We start from the raw sequence: 19,473 nt of genomic DNA, 5'->3' as shown, positions 1-19,473 counted from the left end.
TCAGGGATCGAACCTGGGCCCCAGCAATGAAAGCGCCGAATCCTAACCACTGGACCTCCAGGGAATTCCTGCGAGTTGTGGGGGTGGCTTTTTGTTTGTTTTCTGGGTGGTTTTTTTGCCGCACTGAGCGGCAAGCGGAACTTCCCCGACCAGGGATCAAACCTGTGCCCCCTGTGGAAGCTCAGAGTCTTAACAACAGGACCACCAGGGAAGTTCCTGCGAGTTATGTTTTATCGAGGACCTTACTGAGGACAATAGCCTGGGAGACAGCCTCTCAGATTGCTCTGCGGAACTGTTCCAAAGAGGTAAGGGAGGAGCCAGGATATATAGGAGTTTTTTGCTGAAAACCAAACAAAACGCTTGTAGTCAAACATCAAAAGATTACCGCTAATCACAAAAGACAGACATCTCAAGTTAATGATTTCCGCAGTTTTCTTCGGAAGATGAAAGAATCTGGGCATTGAAATGGTTCCTAGATATGCATCTTAACTATGTAGGGCCAGTATCCTGTTTTTCTCCATCCTGAATTCCCCTCAGGGCACACCGTCAGGGGCTGATGGCTTGATGGCGGCAACATTCTTTGATTATTGAAATGGCAGGCAACATTTTTTTGTCCCCACCAGCATACACTGGCCGCCTCCCCGGCCCTCACCCAACTGCTCCCCTAACAAGAACCTCACTAGGCTACAAGCCCACCTGGTAAACCAGTAACAACCCAGCCAGGAGTCTTGTAGCAGCTTGCCGTGGCAGGTGGATTATCCATACACAACAGTCTAGCCCAGGGGAGGCTTCTTCTGCCCCGGCTGGTCACACCTGCCCACTAACCCAAGGCTCCATTCTCCATTCAAGAGCCTCTTGCCGTGTATTCCAAGGGCACATTTCCAAAGAGGGATCAAGGGGCAAAGGGAGCAGAGAGAAGAGCTCAGGGTTCCGGTTTAGCCTAGACAGAGATGTCTCAAAAGAGCTGCCCCCAGCGTTAGGAGCATGCGTCAAAACATGCCCGCCGGTGAGCCCAGGAGAGGACCTTCCCGACTCACGCATGCGCAGAGCCACCAGCCTCCCTCTCCCTCCGGGAGGCTTTTCTCGCGCCTGCGCAAGATCCTCCAGACCGATAGAGGGCAACGAGCCGATCCTCACATGGGTTTGGCACTGCCGGCATAATCCGGAAGCAGCCGCTAACCCGGAAGTGGTCGAGTTCTGGAAGGGGTGGCGGCTGCGTGTGAGGCTTGGGAGGCTGCTGCGACGCTAGGATGAACGCGCCTCCCGCCTTCGAGTCGTTCTTGCTCTTCGAGGGCGAGAAGAAGTAAGTGGAACCGGCCTGGGTGGGAGAGGGTCGCGGACCCTCGACCGTCAGCGCCCGCAGGTTCTGGGGCTTCTGTGCCCGTCCGCTGCCGGGGGGACAGGTTTTGCTCTAGCTCCACAGAGCGCTTCACACTTGAGTCTGCCAAATTTAAGACAGTAATAGGTGTTGGTGAGTCTCCCCATTTTGCAGATGAGGAAACCGAGCTTCAGAGAGGTTAAGTCACTTTCCCAGGCGCACAGAAAGTGGCCGGTCTATATTCGAACCCAGTGTGTCTGGCTCCAAAGTCCTTTTCCTCTGGGATCTGGTAGCCCCGCTCACTCGTCTTCCCGCCCACCACCTTTATGCTTGCTGCAGCCAGAATGATGGCTCTGAGACTCACACCGGATCTTCATTCGCCGGTGTAAAACCTGCAGTGACTCCTCATTGCCAGCAGGTGAAGGGAAATGTAATCCAGTGCTCAGATAGCCTGGACTTGGCTCCTGGATCCCCCACTTGAGAACTCTGTGCCTTTGGGCAAGTGACAGTCTGCCTGAGGCCCACTTTCCTCATCTGGAAAATGGTCTTATTACTGTATTAAATCACAGAATTTTCTCTAAGGGGAGATTAAATTAGGTAATTTATGTAAAGCGCTTAGTCCAGGGCTCAGCACAAAGAAGACCGTCTTAAACGCTGGCTTTTCCTTCTGTTAACTGCCTGGTATCCAGGGCTCTGCTCTGCGGTCTAGCCCCTACCAGGCACTTCAGTCTCCCTTGAGAGCGGTGGTTCTCAACCGGGGGCCATTTTGCCCCCCAGAGGACTTCGGCAGTGTCTGCAAACATTTTTGGTTGTCATAAGGGGGATGCTCCTGGCATCTAGTGGTAGAGGTACTGCTAATACCCACAGTGTACCAGACAGCCCCCATACAGAAAAGAATTTTCTGGCCTAAAATGTCAGTGGTGCCAAGGTTGAGAAGCTCTGCTTTAGGAAGAAGGAGTAGTCCAGAGGTGAGATGAGGGTCCCGCAGAGCCAGGCGTGGCTGGGTTTGGGGTATGGCCACGGTGCTACTCTGAGTCACAGAGGACATTATGGGATGAAGAGATGGGAAAGTCTTCCAGGAGGAGGTGGGACCTGAGCCTGCCTTGAAGGGCAGGGTTTAGACTCCGGTGAGGAGGGAAGCCCCGGCCCTCCCCACCAACCTGTTGCCTCTGCCTCTCCCTTAGGATCACCATTAACAAGGACACCAAGGTACCCAATGCCTGTTTGTTCACCATCAACAAGGAAGACCATACGCTAGGAAACATCATTAAATCGTAAGTTCCAAGTCAAAGGCTTTTGGGGGTTATGTTGCTCTTTGAGAGGCCAAGCCTAAGTTCCAGGAGATGTTCTCAAGTCTCTCTGAGCTCCAGGAAGTCCTTCTGGGTGCTGGCTCTAGGAATTCACACATCCCAGTACCTTTTCTTCAAAATGACAGTGACCAGTATCTGTTCACGTAGCCACTTTCCTGTGTTGGCTCAGTTATCTGACTAAAGGAGGTGAATGTGCAGCGAGCCACAGGAAAGAAGGCCTGCTTGGGGCTCTGTGCTCACAAGCACGGAGACGCATTCAGCTTTGGCCACCCACCCCGCCCCCATTTGTGACAGTGACCTCAGTGACACCTGGCATTCTAAGATGTGTGTGCCAGAGACTGTAACTTAGTAGAATAAGGGAAGGAAGTGGGAGAGTGCCTGTGTGGTCATCCGGTGCCCTGGTGGGTTCCTGATAATTGGATGGTGGGTGTTTGCACCGGTGAAGTCCTGGCCTGGTAGGTGGCCAGCAGTAGGATTGGCCAGAGACTTGCCATTTCGCTGCTAAAAAGTGCCATCAGTGAAGCCATGCCTTTCCCAGGTTTGCATGTTTGAGACCGTGGGCAGGAGCTTGTCTGGTCTTCTGGTATAAGTAGGGGATGGAGTTGCCCATCTTCTTTGTGGATGCCTCCTGCCCAGCGCCAAGCCAGTGGTGCACCCAGGCTTTCCTGGGGCCCTGCTGCCCCCCACCCTCCCCCACTGTGTGAGCCCAGTGTTCCCACCTGTGCCAGCCCCCCCCCCCCCCCCCCCCGCCAGTGCTCACATTTCAGGGAGCTGATCTGGAGAAAACCCCCACGCGCTCAGGGCACAGCTCACGATTCAGGCTTCGCTTCCCCATAGCCTCGTGGACCAGGACCCCATGTGTGTGGACGGCAGCTGCCAGCCTGCATCGCCCAGTGGATTTCCGTTTCCACTTTATTAAGTGCTCGGAGCCTGGGGCCTTCTCCCCCTGCTGCCTTTATTTGCTGTGCCAGATGCTCTTTTGGGGCTGGGAATGGGGCTTTTTTTTCTTGAACACTAGCTGGATTTTTACTGCCTAGGGAGGTTTCTTTGGGGCCGTTGAGGGTCTCTGACGTCTCCTGAGGGAAGAGGTTGCTGAGGGTCCCTGACGTCTCCTGAGGGAAGAGGTTGCTGGAAACCGTGTTTACTAGGTAGGGTCGTTGATCCTCATGGATGTAGGTGTGTGTATGGGAGGAGTCCCCACATGCTGTATCTTCTTCACATGTCTGTCTTACTTGGACATTTTTGCAGGGGCTGTGGGGTGGTGACAACGACATCACACAACACAAACAACTAAAGATCGAGAGCAGCTGCATTTGCTTACAGGCCCCAACCCAACGGGAAGACCCTTGGTTAGAAGGCCTGGAAGGTCACAAGGGGCCAGAGCCCCAAGGGCCCTAGACTCACCACCCACCCCCTCTCCACCCATCCCTGTGTCTCAGGCAGCTGCTGAAGGACCCACAGGTGCTGTTTGCTGGCTACAAAGTCCCCCACCCCTTGGAACACAAGATCATCATCCGCGTGCAGACCACACCAGACTACAGCCCCCAGGAGGCCTTCACCAATGCCATCACAGACCTCATCAGCGAGCTCTCCCTGCTGGAAGAGCGGTTCCGGGTGAGGAGCTGGGCGTGCCGGAGGGGCTGGGGTCAGTCTGGACGCCAGCCTGTATGGTCACAGCTGCAGCGTGTTCATGCCCACACCTAGGACGATCCCCGGGTTGTCTCCTCTGATTTATTCGGTGGGGGAAATGGGGGCTGGGCGGGGGTGATGACAGAACAGGGGTGTACACCACAGCATCCGGGAAGTGTGGACTGAGGGGTCATGGAGGTGAGGCCTGGGGCCTGCTGTCTGCACCCAGGGGTGGGACCTCACCCAGTGCCCAGGGTCTCCCTTTGTGCTCTCATGGTCCCCGTGGAAGCAAGGGGCCTGCTGCCTGGGGCTGTCCCTCCAAGCCTCTTCCCTGTGGTGCCGCTGCCCTGTGGTTTCTCTGTCTAGGGGGCAGCTCATCTTATCGTGGGGTACCACCATCAAGAAGGCCAGATGGGTGTGGTCACATCTCACGCAGGGGGTTTCAAAGTCCAGACACGATTTAGGGTGGGACAGATCCACGGCTTGTCAGATTTTCAGTCTGTCAGTCATAGGCTCACCAGGAAGCACCTCTACTCCCCTGCCTCCCTGCCACCCCAGGCAGCAGGACCTGTGCTGCAGGGAAGTCATGGTGGGGTGGGTAGGGCTGGCTAGAGGGTCCCTGGGGTGCTGGCTACCCGGTGCCCGGAACCGTTTGGGGCCCCTGGCCAAGGTCCTGGCAGCCCTTGGTCAGGGAGGCTGAGGCTGCGTTCCCAACATCCTCACCTGGCCATTCCAGCTCAGGGCGCTGCCTCCTTCCTCCCCCTCAGGTGGCCATCAAAGACAAGCAAGAAGGAATCGAGTAGTGGGCCGCACCCGGCCCTTCTCCAGGCACCAGGTGGACAAAAGCACTTCCTCCAGCCGTGGGCCTCCTTGTAGAAAGTCCCTCACCCCTGACACCGATGTGTCCTTTACACAGAGTCTGTCTTACCTTCCTAATAAAGTGTGGCAGGAAAAGACCCAGCTGCGGGCTGAAGCAGAGGTGACTTCACAGCCTTGGGTCAGTCCAGTGGAGGTGGGGGACCTGTTCCGGAGCCACTCGGGGGCCTCATTTCAGGACTAGCCCAGGGAGCCAGATTTCTGTCTGAGAGAGTGGCAGGAACAAACTCATTCTGGACAAAACCCGGGAACCTGGGGCTGCCCGGCGGCGTCTCAAGCAGAAGGAACTGAAAGCTCGTGTGCTTCCAGGCGTCCCTGCCCTGGGAGCCTCAGCTGCCGGGCCTGCCTGCCTCACTCAGCCGGGGACACCAGATGGGGCCCACAAACAGCTCCCCCCAGGTTTCTCTTACACAGTAGACTTTAATAAAAAATAGTCACCGATAAGAAGATCCCCCTCATGACCCTAAAAGCTGAGTAAGTTGCGTCCCACAGTCAAGGCTGGTTTCTCCTCCAGATGGCGACAATGTTGGAGTCCGTCAGTGCCGTGAGGTAGGTAAAGGTGGGGTCGGCCACCACCGTGTTCACCATGGTCCTGCTCACTGTCTGGCCCAGGGCCCGGGGCTGGGGCCACTTAAGGATCTGGAGGGGAGAGAGAGGGCGCTGGGCTCCTGCTTCCTGACACGGGCCCCCGGGCAGCGCCAGCCCTGGCGGGGACCACAGTGCGCATGCCTACCTGCGTGGGGGCCTGCGGGGTGGCCGGCGGCGGGGGCCTCTGTGCCACGAGGGGCCTGACGTCGTAGATCCACACGTTGCCCTCCTCGTCCCCGCAGAGCACCATCCCCTCATCTGCCAGCACAGACATGGGAATCTGAGGTGGGGCGGAGCTCCCAGAGGTGCAGGGTTAGGGGTGGCCGGCAGGCGACTCACCAGGACAGGTGCTGAGTGAGAAGTAGGCGAGCTCGGTGGGCGACCACTGCAGCCGGGCCAGGACCACGACGGCCACTGTGGACCGGTTGCCCCGGCCCTGCCACGTCTGGCTCCAGCTCCACAGGCAGATGGTGCCCAGGCTACTCCCTTTGGAGGCTGTCGGGGAGAGTGAAGAACTGTGCCCGGGGGCCCCTCTCTGGGCAACTCGTGTCCCACAGTGGGGACCCCTCCGAAGCCCTCGGACCTAAACCCCAGCCCAGGGAGAAGTGACCCCAGAAGGCCTGACCAGGGCCCATCTGGGTCCCAGGAAGCCAGACTGTCCCGAGCTAAGCTCGCTCACCCACGACGTCCTCGTTCACGAACGCCAGCCCGTCCACTCTCCGTCCAGTTGCCTCAGAGCCTTCAGAGAAGACGAACTCCACCTCACACACCCTGTGGGGCAGCGGAAGTGCTGGTCAGCCAGGAAGGCTGCACACAAAGGGCCGCTCGCTCATTCAGACACCTGCTGGGCACTTACCTGGGCCCTCCCTGGCTGCCAGGGCCTGGAAGGGGGAGCCAGCACCTGAGTGTGCTGAGTCATAGGCGGTGGCAACTTAGGGGGGGCAGGGACATGGCTGGGAAGGGCTCCGGAGCGAGGCAGCGCTTCTGAGGCTGAGTGAGGTGAGCAGTTCACTGGCCAAGTGGGCGCTTCTAGGCCCAGAGACTTGGTGGGGGGGGGGGGGCGGTTTGCTCTGACCCTGAGGACAGTGGGGAGTGGCTGCGGGCACACTGCTTGGAGAGGCCACCCAGCAGCTACCCGGAGTCCTGGAGCCAGAAAGGCAGCTGAGTACCAACCACGAGCAGCAGACACATCTGAGACGTGGGGGAGACGCCACAGGACTTGGGGACCAGGCAGGGAGGGAGGAGGCAGGCCCAGGGCTTGACTCCCAGGTGTGGCAGGGGGACACCACCAACACCTGGCTGGACAACCGCCACGGTCTGTGCTGAGGTGTCACTACAGTTCCCTCCTGCCACCTGCCCTAAAATTCTTCCCACGCTATTCCCCGCGCCCAGGATAAAATTCAAGATCTCACCAGGGCCCACAGGGCCAGTATATCCCCTGGCCCAGGCAACCTTGCCACATCACCTTGTGCCAATCCCTCCAGTTCTCCAAGCTGTGGCCAGCTGTCCCTGCCACTGGCCCTTTGCACTTCCCCCGTGTGAGCACCCTTCCTGCCTCTGCCCACGTGACTCCCTTGGGAGTCATGGAGAGCATGAGCCTGAGGACCTGTCCATCTGCCACTGGTCACCTCGGAGTCCCCTCGGCCTCCCTGCTCCTCTCGGCGCACCTTATTCTCCTTCCTCTGTAGCTGACATCCATCGCACTTCGTGGGGTTTTAATGCCCGTCTCCCCCACCAGGCTCTGGGCCGCACAAGGTCAGAGGACCCCCGCCGAGCACTGTCTCAGGCCTTCCAGGTGATACAGAGGAGCCACACGCCTTCACCTGGCTCTTCTGGACCTTCTGGCCCAGACACCATCCCGTTGTCCTCCACTAGCCCTGGGATGTGAGTTACTGTCCCCACTTTGCGGATGACAAGATCACGTTGGGCAGAGGAAGGTCACACTGCTGGTGAGTGGCAGGACCTGGGCAGTGATGAGGTGATGGAGCCCAGAGAGGGAATGGGCCTTTCCTCAAGAGGTGGGCAGGAGGTGGGGACAGGACAGCTCTGTGAGGAGGCCCGTGAAAACAGCCTCTGGTTGCCCAGGGCAGGGGGCATGGTGCAGGCATCACTGCAGCAGGCGTGCCTGGGGTCAGACACCTGGACTGGGGGCTGCCCGGCTTCGAGGACTGGCTTTCAGGGCACCCCTGCCCGTTCTCACCTCCTCTTCTGAGGCTGGTCCAGCCGCACGTCCCAGCAACGGCAGCCGCCCTCGCAGCCGGCCAGCAGGTAGGCATCCGGGCAGGAGGCGACGGGGCAGAGGCGCAGGGCGATGGAGGTGGTGTCGAGTGTGAGCAGCTGGCTGCCGGCAGGTGAGAGGGAGGGCGTGAGGCCACAGACTCAGGTGTGTGCCCACCCCCACGCCCGTCCCCCACAGTCCTGCTGCAAAGCATCACCTGGCCTGGAATTCGTAATCATGGTCGGGCACCCCGATGTCCCAGAGTATGATCCGCTTGTCATAGGAGGCCGCTGAGGAGGGGATGGGAAGGAGAGAGGTGGCCCTGAGGAGGCCCTGCTCCCTCCTGCAGGCTGCATCCCAGGCTGAGACCATGGCCCCAAGGCAAGGAGGGAGGGCCACGGCTGGGAGAAAGACTCCAGGGCCTACCATCCTTATCTTACTCTAACCTATGTGCCCCACGCCACGCAGCCACGTCCCCCAGTCTCCGCTCAGATATCACCCTCATCACACCCAGAGGGCCAGGGGATCCACCCAGGTCACGGACGTGGCCCAGGTTGTCAGAAACCTCCAAAGCCACAGAGCAGGTTGGGGGGAAGAGACAGAATCTGAAGCCTGGTCAGTTGTCCGTGAAGCCCTGATGTTCCTACCGGTCTGCACTGACCTCGGCAGCCAGCATGAGGCCCGCCAGCCATAGGAGCTCCCTGCCATCCCAGGAAGGAGTCCTGAGGCGTCAGGCTGCAGGACGGGTGCAAAGGGAGCCCCGGAGGTTCGGGGAGGGGGTCTTACTGAAGAGGTGGGTCTCGTGTGTGGGGCTAAAACAGAGAGTCGCAATGGCCTTCTTGTGGGCCCGGATGAGCCCGCAGCAGAAGCCGGCCCGCACGTGCAGCAGCCGGACCAGGCCCCGCAGGCCTGCAGCTGCTAGCACGCTCCAGCGCTTCTTGTGGCCTGCCTGTGTGACCACCGTCAGGGCCGTCCAGGCCACTGAGAAGAACTCCTGGGGAGGGAAGGGGAGGGGTCACCGAGGGGCAGAGCTACACGCGTGCACATGCGTGCAGGATCAGGCCCGGGAACGGAAGCCCAGCATCAAATAAAAAGGTCAGCTGGTGAGTAGGTGGCCGAGTCTGGCCCCCCGGCCCCAGCACTCCTACCCCCGGGAGCCAAGGCTCTGCCTGCCGCGCTGCAGGAGCAGGGCCCCGGCACTCACCTCACCGGGCGCCTTGTACTTGTGCAGTACGATGCCCGTCTGGCAGTCGATCACACACACGGCCTCCCCGCCACACGTGGCCACGGTCTGGGATGTGGCCCCTGCCTGCCCTGTTTGAGAGGTCAGCCTGGTGACCCACTGCAGCCCCCTGTCCTGACCCTGAGGACACTGAGCTCTCTGTCCCTCCCGATGCCCCCGTCCACCCAGGCGGCCCCTGCACGTGGTATTCCCAGGCCCCGTGCCCAGAAAGCTTGCCCTGCTTGTTCCCTGTGGCCCTCGCCCCGCCTGCCCCCCGAGGACGTGCCCTCGTCCCAGGCTGGCTCGAAGGCGCAGGCCCAGAGCTGGGTCTCCAGGTCACGAGGGCTGTTGTTCTTGCTGTGGCACTGCAGGAAGTGCAGGGGCTCCAGCTGCAGGGCAGTCTGTGGGAGCAGAGGGGGGTCATGGCTGCCCCCGGGCCTTGCTCCCACCACACGCCCCCTGCCACCTTGCTAGCTCACCTGGCTGCCAGCAGAGCCCACAGGGCTGCCCTCCACCTGGGCCAACGGGGAGGTGCACACCCGCTTGTTGGGAGAGACGTTGACTGGGCCATCACCTGGCCGCTTCGAGGCCACTGGCCCGGCCTGTGGAGGAGGGGGCGGGGGCAACCCGAGGGCTTGGTGACCATGTGTCCATCTGCCCAGGGCTTCCTTCCTCCCCATCAGAGGCTGCACTGCACCTTCCCATGGGTACGGGAGGCCAGGGGTACCAGGGTCAGAGGGAACCAGCTCGAGCATAGGAGGCCGTCTCCTGGGCACACTGCCAGGACGTCTTCCTAATGCCTCCCTAGGCAGGAAGGGCCAGGGCAGGCCCTGGGAGCCCGGGAGCCCCATGGAACCACTCACCCTAGGCTCCTGGATAGCGGTGGCTTTTGGGGGCCTCTCTGAGATGTTTGCCTCATGCACCTGAGTCCCACCAGAGGCCAGCAGCTCCTCAGAGATCATCCGCACCTGGGTGGGGCCAGGCCATCAGGAAGCTGAGCACATCCCGGGGGCCTCCAGCCCCTCCCCAGACGCCCAGTCAGAGGGTGCTTCCCGCGCTGGGGAAGAGTCCTTCCAGCCCATAGGGCTTCCTTCCCTGACCTGCCCACTCCCCACATCCCCTCATGGCCAGAGACCTCCAGGGCGGCTCAGGCTGTGGCAGCCAGGGAGGAGCTGGGAGAAGCGACTCCCAACACAGCGGGGTGAGGACATACCCTCCACTGGGTGAAGTCGCTGAGGGACTCGGGCCCATAGCGGACATCTCTGACGGCCGACCTCACAAAGTCTGCCTGGGCCTTCTCAGCCTCCTCGTCTGGGCTCAGTGCGGCCATGAACTTCTCCCAGTGAGCTGTGACCTGGCACGAGAGGGACCAGATTCAGGCTCAGCCCACCCCGGCTCTCCTGGACCTTCTGTGGCACCTCTGCCTCTAATCTCAGGGCCAGAGCTGTCTCAACCTCACCGCCTCTGGGACGCCTCCCCGAATCACAGCTTTCTCAGCTGCAGGTTGCACAAACGCAAGCAACACAGAGGGAGAGACAGGCCCTGAAGGGAGGAGCTGGCCCTGGGTAAAGTCACCGTGAAAGCGTCCCAGCCTCCCCTGCCAGGGCAGGACCTCCAAGGACAAGAGGCCAAGCGCCACAGCCAAGCTCAAAGCAACAGGTCGGGCTAGGGGCTCAGGGCCACTTGGGGTTGGGACAGAGAGCCCCTGTAACCCCCCTTGGTGTCCTCCAAATGTCCAGTTCTGTCACTCACTCCTCAAGGCCCCCGACTGCTCCCAAGCACCAGAGACACCGCCCCGCCCCTTACCCTGCTGGTCAGCTCCCGGTTCAGGTTCTCCACCTGAGAGCAAGTGGAGGAAGCGTCCTTGCCGTTGACCTTACGGAGCTTGGGCAGGAGGAAGGAAACTTTCAGGTTGTCGCTGACCTGGGGGATGAGGGAGGAGAGTGGCTCGGGGTCACCCCAGCCTGTGGCTGAGCCCGAGCCCCCAGGGTGCTGGCCCGGGATGCGGGGCCGCCCACGTACTGTCAGAAAGGGGTTGCCCTCCAGGCTGAGCTCCTCGAGCTGTGGGAACTGGCACAAGACAGTGACGTCGCCCAACTGGTTGTTGGCGCAGCGGAGGATGCGCAGGTGGGACAGGCCCAGGTTGGCGGGCAGCGTCTCCAGCTGGTTGTTGGAGAGGTCCAGCTCTTGCAGCTGCTTCAGGCGGCTCAGCAGCTTGGGGTCCAAGTGCTCTGAGAGCAGATTCATCCCTGACAGGCTGGGGAGAGGGGCAGACAGGGCGGGCTCAGGGGGCAGGCAGGCCTCCCACCCCGCACGCACGGCAGCCCAGGTTGCCTCCGACGGCTTTTGCACCTGACATTTCTCCTGCGTGCATGGCCGATCCGCAACGTTCCCCCACTTTCTTTAACCCTGTCCCTACTTTATAACTTGGGGCAGCTGGCCCCCTCCAGGATGCTTTTCCTGATCCTCTAGGGGGGCTTTCTGTGCTCCCCAGTCCTCTGTAATTCTCTCAACAGGTTGCTCCATATTCTTTCTGCAAGACTGTCTCCCTAGCAGCCCGGACCCTCTTCTGAGGTAATGCCGCTCCGGGCCTACCAGACCCATCTCATAACGAGAGAACGGCGTTTGTCCCGAATGATTAAAGACTCTGTCGAACCGACAGGGTGATAACGGGGCCGGGCAGGGAGAGAGGAACGGTCCCAGGCTTTCTTCCCAACCGTCTGCCGACCCACGCCCTGGTGGAGGGCGGTGTGGCCCCGGCCCTTACTCCAGGCTCCGGATCTTCCCCAGCCGGTCGCACTTGGGTCGCCCCCGCTGGATCAGCAGCCGCGCCGAGAGGGGGCCCATGGCGAGGAGGCGCGGCCCGCGGGGACCCGATCGGCGGCACGCGAATCCGGTGCTGGCGCCGGCGGTTGTCCGATTCCAGGAGGTGGCGCCGCGCGAATCCGTCGGCGGCGGCGACCGGAAGGAAGCGGCCGCGCGGACCTCGTACCCTGCGCGCGCACTACAACTCCCAGCGGCGCCCGCGGCCCCGCGCCTGCGCCCTGGCCGCCAGGACGCGGCGATGGCGGCTGTGGCGGTGGTGGCCCCAGAGGTCCTTCGGGAATGTGGTTGCAAGGGTATCCGGACCTGTCTAATCTGCGAGCGGCAGCGCGGAGGTGACCAGCCCTGGCAGCACCAGGTGAGGGCTGGGAGAGGGGCCGCGCCCACAACTCCGTTCTTCATCCGGGGAAACTGAGGCCCGGGTTGACCGTGAAGACGGGCTCCGGATCAAACCGTGTCAGCGGCCCTGGCGATGGGAGCGTTGCGGGGTGAGGAGATGCGGGCTTCGAGCAGTGGGCCTGGAGTGGGAAAGGGGCTGGGACGTGGATGCAGTCCGACCACAGCTCACCTCTGGAACCTGGGGGGAGTCTGACAGCAAACGTAGCCCCCCCGTGTCTGGGGCTGGAAGCTTCACAGGCTCGTGGTTAGACGACACGGAGAGAGTAGGGGGTGCTGAAAACCAGGGCAGAGGGCCCCAGAAGGCCTTGGACGGAAACGGGCAAGGAGGAAACTCATTCCAACGAATTAACAGAAAACGACTCAGAGGCTTTGAGCGGGGCAAGGGCCTTCCAGCTGGGCCAAGGCCTGGGGAAGGTGGACGATGCTTCAGGTGAGGGAGATGAGGTCGGTGGGGCCTGACCACGGAAGGCGGGCGGGACCTGTGCTGAGGGCCATGGCGAGCTCTTGAGGGTTTTAAAGGAAGTTACCTGTGAATTTTAGAAAGATCCTGGGAAGGGGAGGGGTGGATAGGAAGGAAAGAAGGCTGGGAAGCCACTGAAGAAACTGTCACAGTGTCCGTGATAAAAGCTCAGAAGGTCCTGTGAAAAACAGTGGCGGTTCCTCAGAAAATTAAATGTAGAGCTACCATATGACCCAGCAATCCCACTTCTGGATATGGTCCCAAAAGAATTGAAAGCAGGGCTTCCCTAGTGGCGCAGTGGTTGAGAGTCCGCCTGCCGATGCAGGGGACGCGGGTTCGTGCCCCGGTACGGGAAGATCCCACGTGCCGCAGAGTGGCTGGGCCCGTGAGCCATGGCCGCTGAGCCTGCGCGTCCGGAGCCTGTGCTCCGCAACGGGCGAAGTCACAGCGGTGAGAGGCCTGTGTACCGCAAAAAAAAAAAAAAAAAAAAAAAAAAAAAGAATTGAAAGCAGGGTCATGAAGAGATATCTGTACACCCATGTTCATAGCAGAGTTACTCACAATAGCTAAAAGGTGGAAGCAGCCCAAGTGTCCACGGACAGATGAAAGGAAGAACGAAATGTGGTCCATCTGTACAGTGGAATATTACTCAGTCCTAAAAAAGGAGGAAAGGAAAGTCTGGCACGTGCCACCACACGGCTGAACCCTGAGGACGTTATGCTGAGTGGAATAAGCCAGGCGGAAGACATACTGTGCGATTCCACTTGTGTAAAGTCACCAAATTCACAGAGACAGAAAAGAATGGTGGGTGCCAGCAGCTGGGGGGAAGGGAGGGGGAGAGGTGTTAATGGGTAGATTTAGTTTTGCAAGGTGAGAAAGTTCTGGAGATTGGTTGTACAACAATGTGATATACTTAACACGCTGAAATGTGCACTTGAAATGTGGCTGAGGATCAATTTTAAAGGTATAACGTATATGTGGTTGTATATATCTGACCACAGTTAAAAACTTTCTTAAAAAAAGAGTTTTTCAGACCTTGCCAGAGGTCTGAACTGTGCCCATGGCTGTGGGTGTGGAGGCTCAGGGCACCGCGGGGGTAGCATCTTCCCAACCTGATGGCTGAGGGACGAGTGAAATGTACGGGATGACTCCTTAACTTTCCGTGTGTCCCATGTGAGGTGCCAGGAGACAGAGACATGGTGGTTCAGGGTTGGGGTGTGGGTGCTGGCGATGCCTGTAGAACATAAAGGGGGAGGACGCAGAATTCACTGGGCAGGGAACACCTCAGACTGCCCTGTAGATCTGACAAAGTCTTGGCCAACCCAACCGGAAGCTCCGGAGCAAAGACAGCCTGGTAGGCAGTCCCACGTTGGGCAGAAATGGCCAGGCCTGTGCTGGGTCACTGGCTGGAGGCCCAGGAGAAGGGTGGCCTCTGCTCAGAACCAGAGGCAGATCCTGAAGGCCCTGCCACAGGAGGTTGTCTGGCACTCCTCTGGGTGACTGGCAAGTTCTGCTCTGTTTTTTGTGGGTTTTTTTCCCAAAATTTTATGTATGTATGTATGTATGGGGCTGTGCCACTCAGCTTGCGGGATCTCAGTTCCCCGACCAAGGATTGAACTGAGGCCATGATGGTGAAAGCACCTAATCCTAACCACTAGACCACCAGGGAACTCCCAGTTTTGCTCTTTTTTTTTTTTTTTTTTTTTTTTGTGTAGTACGTGGGCCTCTCACTGTTGTGGCCTCTCCCGTTGCATGCAGAGCGCAGGCTCAGCGGTCATGGCTCACAGGCCCAGCCGCTCTGCGGCATGTGGGATCCTCCCGGACCGGGGCACGAACCCGTGTCCCCTGCATCGGCAGGCGGACTCTCGACCACTGCGCCACCAGGGAAGCCCTGCTCTTTTTTGATGGGAAATTCAGGCAGCGCCAGTGGCTGCCACAGTGTAGGGCAGGCCCCAGAGACACCCACACTGTGGCCGGAAAGGGCTTCTCCCTCTGGCCTCCCAGCATGTGCTGCTCACCTCCTGGGCAGGCCCGTGGCCTCAGCTTTAGGGCAGCAGATTTCTCCAGCTCCTGGTCAGGGCTGGCTGCCTTCACACAGTCCTCCCCTTTAGCCCTCACCAGCCTGGGGAGGGCAGACAGTGCCCCACAGCGACACAGGAACAGTGTGGCCTTGGAGGCTGCGCCCCAGCTGTGCAGCCTCGGGCTAGTTCCTTAACTTTGCTGAGCCTCAGTCACCTCATCTGTAAAATGGAGGACGAAAGAATGGTTCTGCGTACTCTCTTTCCTTTTACAGACGGGAAAGTGAGAAAGGCAGGGGCTGAGGGCCTTTCCCAGGAGGTGGCCCTGGGCAGGGGTCCCGCCTCCCTCTAAATTCCAGCTGCCTCCCAAAGTGCTGCAGGGCATGGTGCAATGCTGGCTGGGGCTGCTTCTTGGGGCGTGTGTATGCAGTGTGCGGAAGGGCTCCAGTGGCTCCAGGACCTCTGTCCCCTGTCTTTTTTTTTTTTTTTTTTTTTTGCCGCACCAAGTGGCATGCGGGATATTAGTTCCCTGACCAGGGATCGAACCTGGGTCCCTCGCAGTGAAAGCGCCGAATCCTAAGCACTGGACAGCCAGGGAATTCCCACCCCTGTCTTTGTTTTGCAGAAAACACATCGGTTCATTTACTACGCCGACACCGGCTGGGCTGTGGGGGCCGAGGAGTCCGACTTTGAAGGCTGGGCCTTCCCTTTCCCAGGCGTGACACTGATCGAGGATTTTGTGACCCCGGCGGAAGAAGCTGAGATGGTACGGCTGATGGACCGCGACCCCTGGAAGCTCTCACAGTCCGGGCGGAGGAAGCAGGTAGGCTGGGCCAGAGCTGGGCCAGAGAGGGCAGTCACACCACGGGGCCGTGCCATGCTCCTGACCCCAGAGCCCCTTTGCTCACCTCCCTCTCAGGGCCTTCCTTTGCAGCTACCTTCCACCACTCCCCAGAGCCATTAGGCGACAAGCCTGCCGACTGGGGCGAGGGGGGGTGGGGGCAGGGCTGCTGAATGGGGTGTGTTGGGAAGGGGCAGGGCCAGGGGCCTGGGCATGGCCTGCTCACCTTCCCATGAGGCAGGGCTCAAAGGCAGACGGCCACTCAGCTGTCTCTGCCCTCTCCCCAGCTGGCCTACTGCTGGTGACCCTCACAGAGGGTTTCTCGAAGGCTGCCAGTTGCCCCCCATCCCCCTACCCCCCTGTCCAAAGTTCTCCCTGTCAGTTTCTAGTCTCCCCAGCCCTCTTCCCACTGATACTTGGGCCTCCAGATCCTGAACCTTCCCTTGCCGGGCATCACAGTCCCCTCCCCCCGGGTCCGCTCTTCTCCTTTTCCGTTCCTCACCCCCAGCAATCCTCGCCCCCTCCAGGACTTGCGAACCAGCCATCGGCCACCTTTCCACATTCCCTCCCCTTCCTGTCATGTGTCCTCACCCATCTTCAGTCCTGTGACCAGTTAGTACAGGCACTTGCTCAGGTGCCCCTCACCCTTTCTCCTCTTACTTGTGCAGGCTCTTTCCGCTCACCCACAGCCCCGGTCGGGTCCAGCACCCGCGCCCCCTGCTGGCGGCCGCCCTGGCTCTGGCTCTCCATCCCGAGCCGGGCCCTTCCCACTCGGCCGGTCGTTCGCTTTGCTGCCCTCTTTCCAAATCTCTCCTTCCCCTCCTCACTCCCCGCTGACGACCGGGCCTCTCTGAGGGAACAGGTGCATCTGCAGAGGTTCCCTCCTCGCCTGTGCCCGGCTTCTTCCCGAGCCCCACTCCAGCTGCACACCGGATGCTGCCCCTCTCCTCGGAACGCCCCCTTCTGTCCTCAAGGCTGGCTCTTTCCCACCGGCCTCCCAGTAAGCTCTGTCTCTCTGTCTCTGCAGCAGAGCTTCTCAGAAGAGCTCTCCGTTCTCTTCAGGTCCTCTCCTTGCTGCCGCTTAACCCACTCAAAAACTGCCTCCATCGCCCACCTCCTGCCTAAAGCCAGTGGCTGGTTCTCGGGCTCAGTCCTCAGGCCTCTCCTTTTCCTTCTCCAGACACTCCTTACTGATCTCAGTGAGGCCCGGCCCCACACGTCGGTGAGTTTGGGGCTCCCGCACTCGTATCTCCAGCCCTGGCATCCCTGAGCTGAGCTGTGGCTCCACCTTGGCAAATTCCATCTTTCACCTGCTCAGGCCAGAAACCCTGGATCTTTCCATGTTCCTCTCTTTCATTGGTAATTCCTGTCAGCTCTGTATTCCTTCAAAACATATCCTGAATCTGAGAACACACACCCCTTGCTGCTGCCACCACCTGCCTCTAGCACTTCCTAGGCAGCCCTCGGTCCTTCTCAGTTGGTTTCAGTAGGGAGGAAGTGATCCCACCGACATCCGGTCAGATCGAGTCACTGCTCTGTTACAGGCCCTCCAGGCCTCCCATCTCAACGTAAACACAGAGGCCTTACCGTGCCCCAGGAGGCCCTGCACTGGCCGCCAGCCCGATCTTTGTCTTCTCTGCTGCTGTCTGCTGTCCCCACGGCAGTCACCCCCACCTCCTGGGTTCCTCGGAGTCTCCTGGCCGCCGCCCGCCTGTCCCAGCCTTTCTGCCTGCTGCTGCCAAGGAGTTGGGGTGGCCCGCAGGAGCCGGTGGGCCCCGGCACTGAGCCATGCGGAACAGGGAAGGAGAAAGACTCCAGCAGCAGATGGAGCCACCCTCCACGAGGCAGGGACCCGAGGGAGCAGGGGTGCAGCTAGATGCCCCCCATCCCTCAGGCCACAGACCTGAGGTGTATCTACAAGGCTCCTCCCTAGGGTGTCTTTGTTTTGTTTTTTAAATAGAAGCCACCCACCATAAAATCCACCCATTTCAAGTGTATAATTCACTGGTTTGGTTTTCAGTGTATCCACAGTGTTGTGCAACTATTGCCACTGTCTAGTTCTGGAACATTCTCATCACCCCAGAGGAAATGCGTACCCATTACCAGTCAGTGTGCATTCCCTCATTTCCCAGCAAGCACTAATCTACTTTCTGTCTCTGTGGATCTTCCTCTTCTGGACATTCGTATACCTAGGATTATGTAACGTGACCCTTTGTATCAGGCCTCTTTCACTGAGCATCATGTTCTCAGGGCTCATCCCTCTGCAGCCTGTATCAATGCTGCATTGCTTTTCGTGGCTGAATAGTATTCCATTGGATGGATGGACCACTCTTTGTTCATCATTCATCTGTTGGTGGACACTTGGGTTGTTTCTACTTTTTGGCTGTCATGAATAGTGCTGCTGTGACTAGTCTAGTACAGACTTCTGCACGGATGTGTGTTTTCAGTTCTCTTGGGTGTGAGGCTAGGGGTGGAACTGCTGCTGGGTCCTGTGGAGACTCTTGTCCCTTGTGGTCCTGAAGCCCAGTTGCACCCAGTGTTGACCAGATGGGTAACGCTGCCGTGGGCTGGCCTGCCCTGCCTCGTTCGGCTTCTTCCTGACTCCCCAGCACCACGTCCTGGGGACGCCACCCATGCATGGGCCTCTTGTCTCCAGCTCTGCTTCCTGGGGTACCTGGGCCGAGACGTTCCCCCGATGCTTCACATCCCCCTCCCCTGCTTTGTTTTCCTCCTGAGCATTTACCGCCATCTGATGTTTGCTGTTTATATTTATCTCCTTGGTGTTGGCCTCCTCCTGCCAGAGTGTCAGCTCCGTGAAGTCCGAAATCTTTGCTGGTCTTGGTCACTGTGATTGGATGCTTCAGCCCTGTCGTGTGATGCCATTTCTGTAAACTCAGACAGTTTCTCACTTCCTTTTTGTCCTCATCCTTCAGGACTACGGCCCCAAAGTCAACTTTCGGAAACAGAAGCTGAAGACCGCCGGCTTCCGGGGCCTCCCCAGCTTCAGCCGGGAGGTGGTGCGGAGAATGGGCCTCTACCCCGTCCTGGAGGACTTCCGGCCCGTGGAGCAGTGTAACCTGGACTACTGCCCGGAGCGGGGCTCGGCCATCGACCCGCATCTGGACGACACCTGGCTGTGGGGGGAGCGGCTGGTGAGCCTCAACCTGCTGTCCCCCACTGTGCTGTCCATGTCCCGGGAGGCGCCCGGCAGCCTGCTGCTCTGCCTGGCCCCGTCTGGCTTCCCGCAGGCCCCGGTGGAAGGCGCGACGGCCCCCGGCAGGTCTGTCCCGTGCCGGGAGGTGGAGGTGGCTGTCCCCTTGCCCCGCCGCGCCCTGCTGGTGCTCACGCGCGCTGCGCGGCACCAGTGGAAGCATGCCATCCACCGCAGGCACATCGGGGCCCGCCGCGTGAGCGCCACCTTCAGGGAGCTGTCAGCCGAGTTTGGCCCCAGCGGGAGGCAGCGGGAACTGGGGCAGGAGCTCCTGCAAACCTCGCTCTCCTTTCAGGGGAGACCCACGTGAGCTGCCTCCCCGGGGACGGGAGCTGGCGCCAGAGTGGACCATTAGCCGGCATTGAAGGGGGCGCCCGGCCCGAGGGTCTTTCTCAGGTCCCTGGTGCCCGGCAGCGCGAGCCCTGTCCGAGAGCTGGCTCGACGGGAACGGGCCTCAAGTCGGTCCCCTTTGACCTGCGCCGCGGCCACTTGCCTGGGTTGTTTAATTTGTCACAGCTTGAGGGCAGTGGCATACTTTGAGCTTAAAAATCGTTGGTACC

General features: G+C 59.9%; 3 protein-coding genes across 4 annotated transcripts; 2 read left to right on the top strand and 1 right to left on the bottom strand.

Moving 5' to 3' along the window:
• The first annotated feature begins 1,187 nt into the window (after nt 1–1,187).
• POLR2J (RNA polymerase II subunit J) lies at nt 1,188–5,066 on the top strand. Of its 2 annotated transcripts, XM_065892657.1 has the most exons (4): nt 1,188–1,303; nt 2,503–2,592; nt 4,068–4,242; nt 5,025–5,066. In XM_065892657.1, exons 1-4 carry the CDS (start codon nt 1,251–1,253, stop codon nt 5,058–5,060), a joined length of 354 nt encoding a protein of 117 aa, XP_065748729.1. In that variant the 5' UTR covers nt 1,188–1,250; the 3' UTR covers nt 5,061–5,066. The 2 variants fall into 2 exon arrangements, with proteins under 2 accessions (XP_065748729.1, XP_065748730.1); XM_065892658.1 differs by lacking the exon at nt 2,503–2,592 and having other exon boundaries at nt 1,251–1,303; nt 5,025–5,060.
• Nucleotides 5,067–5,625: 559 nt separating this feature from the next.
• LRWD1 (leucine rich repeats and WD repeat domain containing 1) lies at nt 5,626–12,118 on the bottom strand. The gene is made up of 15 exons (XM_065892385.1): nt 11,929–12,118; nt 11,184–11,418; nt 10,968–11,084; nt 10,375–10,515; nt 10,025–10,129; nt 9,641–9,763; nt 9,448–9,550; nt 9,144–9,253; nt 8,726–8,933; nt 8,157–8,229; nt 7,922–8,062; nt 6,401–6,492; nt 6,061–6,216; nt 5,867–5,979; nt 5,626–5,772 (listed from the first exon to the last, which is right to left on the bottom strand). The coding sequence occupies exons 1-15, from the start codon at nt 12,006–12,008 to the stop codon at nt 5,626–5,628; spliced, it is 1,944 nt and encodes a 647-aa protein (XP_065748457.1). The 5' UTR covers nt 12,009–12,118.
• A 107-nt stretch (nt 12,119–12,225) lies between these two features.
• Nucleotides 12,226–19,223, top strand: ALKBH4 (alkB homolog 4, lysine demethylase). The gene is made up of 3 exons (XM_065893586.1): nt 12,226–12,348; nt 15,487–15,684; nt 18,636–19,223. The coding sequence occupies exons 1-3, from the start codon at nt 12,226–12,228 to the stop codon at nt 19,221–19,223; spliced, it is 909 nt and encodes a 302-aa protein (XP_065749658.1).
• Nucleotides 19,224–19,473: the final 250 nt, after the last annotated feature.

Source organism: Phocoena phocoena, chromosome 15, assembly GCF_963924675.1.
Source record: "Phocoena phocoena chromosome 15, mPhoPho1.1, whole genome shotgun sequence".
Lineage (NCBI taxonomy): Eukaryota > Metazoa > Chordata > Mammalia > Artiodactyla > Phocoenidae > Phocoena > Phocoena phocoena.
The sequence above is the reverse complement of the archived record's forward strand: the minus strand, read 5'-3'. Positions and strand labels throughout refer to the sequence as shown.